Genomic DNA, 9,877 nt, shown 5'->3' on the forward strand with positions numbered 1-9,877 from the left:
GGGGTCCTGGAGGGGTCTAGGGGGGCTTAGCAGGGGTTTGGGGGGGTCCAGGGGGGGTCGGGGGGGGGGGGGTTGAGGAGGTCCTGGGGGCACTTAGCAGGGGTTTGGGGGGCTCTTGGGAAGGTCAGGGGGGGTTTGGGGGGGTCCTGGGGGGGTCCTGGAGGGGGTCGGGGTGGGTCCTGGAGGGCGTCTGGGGGGGCTTAGCAGGGGTTTGGGGGGGTCTTGGGGGGTTGGGGGGGTCTGGGGGGGCTTAGAAGGGGTTTGGGGGGTTTTGAGGGCGTCAGGAGGGGGTTTGGGGGGGTCCTGGGGGGAGTCTGCGGGGGCTTAGCAGGGGTTTGTGGGGTCGGTGGGGGTTTAGGGGGGTCTTGGGGGGGTCTTGGGGGGCTCAGCAGGGGTTTGGGGGGGTCCTGGGGGGCTCAGCAGGGGTTTGGGGGGGTCCTGGGGGGGTCAGGAAGGGGTTTGGGGGGGTCCTGGGGGGGTCAGGGGGGGTTTAGGGGGGTCCTGAGGGGTTTGGAGGGGGAATTGGGTGGGTTTGGGGGTGTCCTGGAGGGGTCTGGGGGGGTCTTGCGGGTGTTGAGGGGATCATGGAAGGGTTTGGGGGGGTCCTGGGGGGGTTTGGAGGGGTCAGGGGGGGTCCTGGGAGGGGTCTAGGGGGGCTTAGCAGGGGTTTGGGGGGGTCTTGGGGGGGTCTTGGGGGGCCGGGGGGGTTTGGGGGGGTTGGGGGGGGTCCTGCGGGGGTTTGGGGGTGTCCTGGAGGGGTTTGGAGGAGTCTTGGGGGGGTCAGGAGGGGGTTTGGGGGGGTCTTGTGGGGATCGGGGGGGGTTGGGGGGGTCCTGGGGGGTCAAGAGGGGGTTTGGGGGGGTCTTGGGGGGGTTTAGGGGGAATTTGAAGGGGTGTTGGGGTGTTTGAAGGAGCACAGGGGGGGTTTGGGGGGATCCTAGAGGGGTTTGGGGGGGTCCTGGGGGTGTTGATGGGATCCTGAAGGGGTTTTGGGGGGGTCCTGGGGGGGTCAGGGGGGGTTGGGGGGGTCCTGGAGGGGCTTAGCAGGGGTTTGGGGGTGTCTTGGGGGGATCAGGGGGGGTTCGGGGGGGGTCCTGGGGGGGTTTGGAGGGGTTTGGGGGAGTCCTGGGGGGGCTCAGCAGGGGTTCGGGGGGGTCTTGGGGGGGTTTAGGGGAGATTTGGGGGGGTCTTGGGGTATTTGAAGGAGCGCAGGGGGGGTTTGGGGGGGGTCCTAGAGGGGTTTGGGGGGGTCCTGGGGATGTTGATGGGATCCTGAAGGGGTTTTGGGGGGTCCTGGGGGGGGTTGGGGGGGGGGTTTGGGGGTTCCTGGGGGGGCTTAGCAGGGGTTTGGGGGGGTCTTGGGGGGGTTGGGGATCCTGGGGGGGGGGGTCTGGGGGGGCTTAGCAGGGGTTTGGGGGGTTTTGAGGGGATCAGCAAGGGGTTTGGGGGGGTCCTGGGGGGGTCAGGGGGGTTTGGGGTGTCTTGGGGGGAGTCGGGGGGGGTTGAGGGGGTCCTGGGGGGCGTCTGGGGGTTTTGGGGTGCCAGGAAGGTTTTGGGGTGCTGGGGGAGGTGTCTGTGTGTCTTGGGGGGGTTTTGGGGTGCTGGGGGGGGGTTTATGAGTCCTGAGTGCGGGGTTCAGGGGGGTTTTGGGGTGCCGGGAAGGTTTTGGGGTGCTGGGGAGAGTCTGTGGGTCCTGACTGTGGGGATCAGGGGGGTTTTGGGGTCCTAGGGGGGGGTCTGTGGGTCTTGGGGGGGTTTTGGGGTGCCGGGAAGGTTTTGGGGTGCTGTGGGGGGGTCTGTGGGTCCTGAGCGTGGGGGTCAGTGGGGTTTTGGGGTGCAGGGAAGGTTTTGGGGTGCTGGGGGGGGCTGTGGGTCCTGAATGTGGGGATCAGGGGGGTTTTGGGGTCCTAGGGGGGAGGTCTCTGGGTCTTGGGGGGGGTTTGGGGTGCCGGGAAGGTTTTGGGGTGCTGGGGGGGGGGGGGCTGTGGGTCCTGAGTGCGGGGGTCAGGGGGGTTTTGGGGTGCTGGGAAGGTATTGGGGTGCTTGGGGGGGTCTGTGAGTCCTGAAGGGGGATCAGAGGAGTTTTGGGGTGCTGGGGAGGGGTCTGTGGGTCCTGACTGTGGGGATCAGGGGGGTTTTGGGGTCCTAGGGGGAAGTCTGTGGGTCTTGGGGGGGTTTTGGGGTGCCGGGAAGGTTTTGGGGTGCTGGGGCGGGGGCTGTGGGTCCTGAGCGCGGGGGTCAGGGGGGTTTCGGGGTGCTGGGAAGGTTTTGGGGTGCTGGGGGGTGTCTGTGGGTCCTGGGGGCAGGATCAGAGGGGTTTTGGGGTGCTGGGGGATTTTGGGGTGCCGGGAAGGTTTTGGGGTGCTGGGGGGGGTCTGTGGGTCTTGGGGGGGTTTTGGGGTGCCGGGGGTGGTTTTGGGGTGCCCCCCTTCACCTGCAGCACCCATCCGAGGGCAAAGTTGGGGTGCATGAACTCCACGAGGCGCAGCAGCAGCTCCACCGTTCGGATGTCGCCCTCGAAGCGATCGCGGAGATCGATGTATTGGACCTGAGGGGGGTTTTGGGGGGTCCCGGGTGGGATTTGAGGGGTCCTTAGAGGGATTTAGGGGTCCTTGGTGGGTTTTGGGGGGTCTTTGGAGGGATTTAAGGGGTTCTTAGAGGAGTTTTGGGGGTCCTCGGTGGGTTTTGGGGGTCCCTGAGATGCTTTGGTGGATCCTTAGAAGAGTTTTGGGGGTCCTTGGGGGGTTTGAGGGGTTCTTAGAGGGGTTTTGTGGGTCCCGGGTGGGATTTGAGGGGTTCTTAGAGGGTTTTGGGGGGTCCCGGGTGGGATTTGAGGGGTCCTTAGGGGGTTTTGGGGGGTCCCAGGTGGCATTTGAGGGGTCCTTAGAGGGGTTTGGGGGTCCTGGGTGGGATTTGAGGGGTCCTTAGAGGGGTTTTGGGGGTCCCGGGTGGGATTTGAGGGGTCCTTAGAGGGTTTGGGGGTCCCGGGTGAGATTTGAGGGGTCCTTAGGGGGGTTTGGGGGGTCCCGGGGGGGATTTGGGGGGTCCTTAAGAGGGTTTGGGGGGTCCCGGGTGGGATTTGAGGGGTCCTTAGGGGAGTGTGGGGGGTCCCGGGTGGGATTTGAGGGGTCTTTAGAGGGGTTTGGGGGGTCCCGGGTGGGATTTGAGGGGTCCTTAGAGGAGTTTGGGGGTTCCCAGTGGGATTTGAGGGGTCCTTAGAGGGGTTTGGGGGGTCCTGGGTGGGATTTGAGGGGTCCTTAAGGGGTTTGGGGGCTCCCAGGTGGGATTTGAGGGGTCCTTAGGGGAGTTTGGGGGTCCCGGGTGGGATTTGAGGGGTCCTTAGGGGGGTTTGGGGGGTCCCGGGTGGGATTTGAGGGGTCCTTATGGGAGTTTGGGGGGTTCCGGGTGGGATTTGAGGGGTCCTTAGGGGGGTTTGGGGGGTCCCGGGGGGGATTTGGGGGGTCCTTAGGGGAGTTTGGGGGGTCCCGGGTGGGATTTGAGGGGTCCTTAGAGGGGTTTGGGGGTCCCAGGGGGGATTTGAGGGGTCCTTAGAGGGTTTGGGGGTCCCGGGTGAGATTTGAGGGGTCCTTAGGGGGGTTTGGGGGGTCCCGGGGGGGATTTGGGGGGTCCTTAAGAGGGTTTGGGGGGTCCCGGGTGGGATTTGAGGGGTCCTTAGGGGGGTGTGGGGGGTCCCGGGTGGGATTTGAGGGGTCTTTAGAGGGGTTTGGGGGGTCCCGGATGGGATTTGAGAGGTCGTTAGGGGGGTTTTGGGGGGTCCTGGGTGGCATTTGAGGGGTCCTTAGAGGGGTTTGGGGGTCCCCGGGTGGGATTTGAGGGGTCCTTAGGGGGGTTTGGGGGGTCCTGGGTGGGATTTGAGGGGTCTTTAGGAGGGTTTGGGGGGTCCCGGGTGGGATTTGAGGGGTCCTTAGGGGGATTTGGGGGGTCCCGGGTGGGACTTGAGAGGTCCTTAGAGGGGCTTGGGGGGTCCCGGGTGGGATTTGAGGGGTCCTTAGAGGGGTTTGGGGGTCCCGGGTGGGATTTGAGGGGTCCTTAGAGGGTTTGGGGGGGTCTCGGGTGGGATTTGAGGGGTCCTTAGGGGGATTTGGGGGGTCCCGGGTGGGATTTGAGGGGTCCATAGGGGAGTTTGTGGGGTCCCGGGTGGGATTTGAGGGGTCCTTAGGGGGGTTTGTGGGGTCCCGGGTGGGATTTGAGGGGTCCATAGGGGGTTTTGGGGGGTCCCGGGTGGGATTTGATGGGTCCTTAAGGGGTTTGGGGGGTCCCGGGTGGGATTTGAGGGGTCCTTAAGGGGTTTGGGGACTCCCGGGTGGGATTTGAGGGGTCCTCGGGGGGGTTTTGGGGGTCCCGGGTGGGTTTTGGGGGGTCCTTAGGGGTTTTGGGGGGTCCTGGGTGGGATTTGAGGGGTCCTTAGGGGGGTTTGGGGGGTCCCGGGGGGGATTTGGGGGGTCCTTAAGAGGGTTTGGGGGGTTCCGGGTGGGATTTGAGGGGTCCTTAGGGGGGTTTGGGGGTCCCGGGTGGGATTTGAGGGATCCTGAGGGGGGTTTGGGGGGTCCCGGGTGGGATTTGAGGGTTCCTTAGAGGAGTTTGGGGGGTCCCGGGTGGGATTTGAGGGGTCCTTAGGGGGGTTTGGGGGGTCCTGGGTGGGATTTGAGGGGTCCTTAAGGGGTTTGGGGGTTCCCGGGTGGGATTTGAGGGGTCCTTAAGGGGTTTGGGGGCTCCCGGGTGGGATTTGAGGGGTCCTTAGAGGGGTTTTGGGGGTCTTTGGTGGGTTTTGGGGGTCCCTGAGATACTTTCGTGGGTCCTTAGGAGGGTTTTGGGGGTCCTTAGGGGGTTTGGGGGTCCTTGGTGGGTTTTGGGGGTCCCCGAGATGCTTTGGTGGGTCCTTAGGAGGGTTTTGGAGGTCCTTAGGAGGGTTTTGGGGGTCCTTGGTGGCTTTTGGGGGGTCTTTGGTGGGTTTTGGGGGTCCTCGGGGGGCTTTGGGGGCTCCTTGGTGTGATTTGAGGGGTCCTTAGGAGGGTTTGGGGGTCCTTGGTGGCTTTTGGGGGGTCTTTGGTGGGTTTTGGGGGTCCTTGTGGGGCTTTGGGGGCTCCTTGGTGTGATTTGAGGGGTCCTTAGGAGGGTTTGGGGGTTCCTTGGTGGGTTTTGGAGGTCTCTGAGATGTTTTGATGGGTTCTTGGTGGGTTTTGGGGGTCCCTGAGATGTTTTTGGGGTGTTCTTGGTGGGTTTTGGAGGATCCTCAGTGGTTTCGGTGGGTTCTTGGTGGGTTTTGGGGGTCCCTGAGACATTTTGGGGGGTTCTTGGTGGGTTTTGGTGGATCTTCCGTGGGTTTTGAGGGATTCTTGGTGGGTTTTGGGGGTCCCTGAAACGTTGTGGTGGGTTTTGGTGGATCCTCAATAGGGTTCAATGGATTCTTGGTGGGTTTTGGGGGTCCCGGAGACGTTTTGGTGGGTTCTTGGTGGCTTTTGGGGGTCCCTGAGACGTTTTGGTGGGTTCTTGGTGGGTTTTGGGGGTCCCTGAGATCTCCTGGTGACTCCTCATTGGTTTTTGGTGGGTTCTTGGTGGGTTTTGGTGGATCCTCAGTGGGTTTTGAGGGGTTCTTGGTGGGTTTTGGGGGTCCCTAAGGTCTTCTGGTGACTCCCCATTGGTTTTTGGTGGGTTCTTGGTGGGTTTTGGTGGATCCTCGTTGATTTTTGGTGGGTTCTTTGTGGCTTTTGGGGGTCCCTGAGACATTTTGATGGGTTTTTAGTGGGTTTTGGGGGTCCCTGAGATCTTTTGGTGGTTCCTCATTGGTTTTTTATGGGTTCTTGGTGGGTTTTGGGGGTCCCTGAGATCTTTTGGTGGTTCCTCGTTGGTTTTTCGTGGGTTCTTGGTGGGTTTTGGAGGTCCCTGAGATCTTTTGGTGGGTTCTTGGTGGGTTTTGGTGGATCCTCAGTGGGTTTTGATGGGTTCTTGGTGAGTTTTGGGGGTCCCTGAGCCATTTTGGTGGGTTTTGGGGGTCCCCGAGATCTTTTGGTGGCTCCTCGTTGGTTTCTGGTGGGTTCTTGGTGGGTTTGGGGCTGTTTTGGGGCGCGGTGCCCCCCTACCTTGACGGCAACGGTGGTTCCGTCGTGGCGGGTGGCGCGGTGCACCTGGGCCAGGCTGGCCGACGCCACCGGCTCGTAGTCGAAATCACGGAAGAGTCCGGAAACCGGGCGCTGGAAGTCCTCCAGGAACAGCTCATCCACCTGAGGGGAACCCCATTTCCCCCCATTTCCTCCTCATTTCCCCCCATTTCCCTCTTTTCTCCCCCACTTCCCTCCATTTCCCTCTTATTTCCCCCATTTCGCCTTCATTTCCTCGATTTCTCCCCCATTTCCCCCATTTCTCCCTCATTTCCTCCCCATTTCCTCCTCATTTCCACCCCATTCCTCCTCAATTCCACCCCATTTCTCCTATTTCTCCCTCATTTCCCCCCATTTCCCCCCCATTTCTCCCTTTCTCCCCATTTCACCCCCATTTCTCCCCATTTCTCCCCATTTCCCCCCATTTCTCCCCATTTCCCCCCATTTCTCCCCCATTTCTCCCCATTTCTCCCCCATTTCTCCCCATTTCTCCCCATTTCCCCCCATTTCTCCCCATTTCTCCCCCATTTCTCCTCATTTCTCCCCATTTCTCCCCATTTCCCCCCATTTCCCCCCATTTCTCCCCCATTTCTCCCCCATTTCCCCCATTTCTCGCCATTTCTCCCCATTTCTCCCCATTTCTCCCCATTTCCCCCATTTCCCCCCATTTCTCCCCATTTCTCCCCCATTTCTCCCCATTTCCCCCCATTTCCCCCATTTCCCCCATTTCTCCCCATTTCCCCCCATTTCTCCCCATTTCCCCCATTTCCCCCCATTTCTCCCCATTTCTCCCCCATTTCTCCCCATTTCTCCCCCATTTCCCCCATTTCTCCCCCATTTCTCCCCATTTCTCCCCATTTCTCCCCATTTCTCCCCCATTTCTCCCCATTTCTCCCCATTTCTCCCCATTTCCCCCCATTTCTCCCCATTTCCCCCCATTTCTCCCCATTTTCTCCCCATTTCTCCCCATTTCTCCCCATTTCCCCCCATTTTCTCCCCCTTTCTCCCCCTTTCTCCCCATTTCCCCCCATTTCTCCCCATTTCTCCCCCATTTCTCCCCATTTCTCCCCATTTCCCCCCATTTCCCCCCATTTCCCCCATTTCTCCCCCATTTCCCCCCCATTTCTCCCCCATTTCCCCCCATTTCTCCCCATTTCTCCCCCATTTCTCCCCCATTTCTCCCCATTTCTCCCCCATTTCCCCCCATTTCCCCCCATTTCTCCCCATTTCCCCCCATTTCTCCCCCATTTCCCCCATTTCTCCCCCATTTCTCCCCCATTTCTCCCCATTTCCCCCATTTCTCCCCCATTTCCCCCATTTCCCCCCCATTTCTCCCCATTTCCCCCATTTCTCCCCCATTTCTCCCCCATTTCTCCCCCATTTCCCCCATTTCTCCCCCATTTCCCCCATTTCTCCCCATTTCCCCCCATTTCTCCCCCATTTCCCCATATTTCTCCCCCATTTCCCCCCACTTCCCCCCATTTCCGCCCCATTTCTCCCCATTTCCCCCCCATTTCCCCCATTTCTCCCCCATTTCCCCCCATTTCCCCATTTCTCCCCACTTCCCCCCATTTCTCCCCATTTCTCCCCCATTTCCCCCCCCATTTCTCCCCATTTCCCCCTATTTCCCCCCCATTTCCCCCCATTTCTCCCCCATTTCTCCCCCATTTCCCCCCATTCCTCCCCCATTTCTCCCCCATTTCTCCCCATTTCCCCCCATTTCCCCCCATTTCTCCCCATTTCCCCCCATTCCTCCCCCATTTCTCCCCATTTCCCCCCATTTCTCCCCATTTCCCCCCATTTCTCCCCATTTCTCCCCATTTCTCCCCCATTTCTCCCCATTTCCCCCCATTTCTCCCCCATTTCTCCCCCATTTCTCCCAATTTCCCCCCATTTCCCCCCATTTCTCCCCATTTCCCCCCCATTTCCCTCTTTCTCCCCATTTCCCCCCCATTTCACCCATTTCCCCCCATTTCCCCCCATTTCTCCCCCATTTCTCCCCATTTCCCCCCATTTTCTCCCCATTTCTCCTCCATTTCTCCCCATTTCCCCCCATTTCTCCCCATTTCTCCCCCATTTCTCCCCATTTCCCCCCATTTCTCCCCATTTCTCCCCATTTCCCCCCATTTCTCCCCATTTCTCCCCATTTCTCCCCCATTTCTCCCCATTTCTCCCCCATTTCTCCCCATTTCTCCCCATTTCCCCCCATTTCCCCCATTTCTCCCCATTTCTCCCCATTTCCCCCCATTTCCCCCCGTTTCTCCCCCATTTCCCCCCATTTCCCCCCATTTCTCCCCATTTCCCCCCATTTCTCCCCATTTCCCCCCATTTCCGCCCCATTTCCTCCCCATTTCTCCCCATTTCCCCCCATTTCTCCCCATTTCCTCCCCATTTCCCCCATTTCCCCCCATTTCTCCCCATTTCTCCCCATTTCTCCCCATTCCCCCCCCATTTCCCCCATTTCTCCCCATTTCTCCCCATTTCCCCCCCATTTCCCCCATTTCCCCCCATTTCCCCCCATTTCTCCCCCATTTCCCCCCATTTCTCCCCCATTTCCCCCATTTCTCCCCATTTCTCCCCATTTCTCCCCCATTTCCCCCCATTTCTCCCCATTTCCCCCCATTTCCCCCCATTTCCGCCCCATTTCCTCCCCGTTTCCGCTCACCTCGTGGCGGCCGCGGCTGAGGGCGCGGTCCTCGAGGCGCCGCAGGCTCCGGGGGTACTCGGGGGGCAGCAGATGGTCGAAGGCGCAGAGGCTCTGCCCCAGTTTGACGTAGAGCCCTCCGTTGCGCAGCGCCGCTCCCGTCAGGCGCTCGGCCGCCCGCACGTGGCACCGCGACATGGCCGACGCGAACCGCGGCGACTCCTGCGGGCCACCAACAGAGCCAATGGGCCACCGAGAGAGCCAATGGGCCACCGAGAGAGCCAACGGGACACCGAGAGAGCCAACGGGACACCGAGAGAGCCAATGGGCCACCAACAGAGCCAATGGGCCACCAACAGAGCCAATGGGCCACCAAGAGAGCCAATGGGCCACCGAGAGAGCCAACGGGACACCAACAGAGCCAATGGGCCACCGAGAGAGCCAATGGGACACCAACAGAGCCAATGGGCCACCAAGAGAGCCAACGGGCCACCGAGAGAGCCAATGGGCCACCAACAGAGCCAATGGGCCACCGAGAGAGCCAATGGGACACCAACAGAGCCAATGGGGCACCGAGAGAGCCAACGGGACACCAACAGAGCCAATGGGACACCGAGAGAGCCAATGGGCCACCAACAGAGCCAATGGGCCACCAACAGAGCCAATGGGCCACCAACAGAGCCAATGGGCCACCAACAGAGCCAATGGGCCACCGAGAGAGCCAACGGGACACCAACAGAGCCAATGGGCCACCAACAGAGCCAATGGGCCACCGAGAGAGCCAACGGGCCACCAACAGAGCCAATGGGCCACCGAGAGAGCCAACGGGCCACCAACAGAGCCAATGGGCCACCGAGAGAGCCAACGGGCCACCAACAGAGCCAATGGGACACCAACAGAGCCAATGGGCCACCGAGAGAGCCAACGGGACACCAACAGAGCCAATGGGCCACCGAGAGAGCCAATGGGACACCAAGAGAGCCAATGGGCCACCAACAGAGCCAATGGGACACCAACAGAGCTAATGGGACACCGAGAGAGCCAATGGGCCACCGAGAGAGCCAATGGGCTACCAACAGAGCCAATGGGCCACCAACAGAGCCAATGGGCCACC

The 9,877-nt window shown here is 61.1% G+C and overlaps 1 protein-coding gene across 1 annotated transcript; it reads right to left on the reverse strand.

Annotated features, from left to right (window-relative positions):
* Nucleotides 1-2,424: 2,424 nt before the first annotated feature.
* On the reverse strand, nucleotides 2,425-8,982 carry LOC128850685 (uncharacterized aarF domain-containing protein kinase 5-like; the record flags this gene model as incomplete). The annotated part of the gene is made up of 3 exons (XM_054055665.1): nucleotides 8,785-8,982; nucleotides 6,102-6,242; nucleotides 2,425-2,548 (listed from the first exon to the last, which is right to left on the reverse strand). Coding segments are annotated over exons 1-3 (442 nt in total), but the record flags the coding sequence as incomplete, so codon positions are not given.
* Nucleotides 8,983-9,877: the final 895 nt, after the last annotated feature.

The sequence above is a fragment of the Cuculus canorus genome, unplaced genomic scaffold (assembly GCF_017976375.1).
Source record: "Cuculus canorus isolate bCucCan1 unplaced genomic scaffold, bCucCan1.pri scaffold_184_arrow_ctg1, whole genome shotgun sequence".
In the NCBI taxonomy this organism is placed as follows: Eukaryota; Metazoa; Chordata; class Aves; order Cuculiformes; family Cuculidae; genus Cuculus; species Cuculus canorus.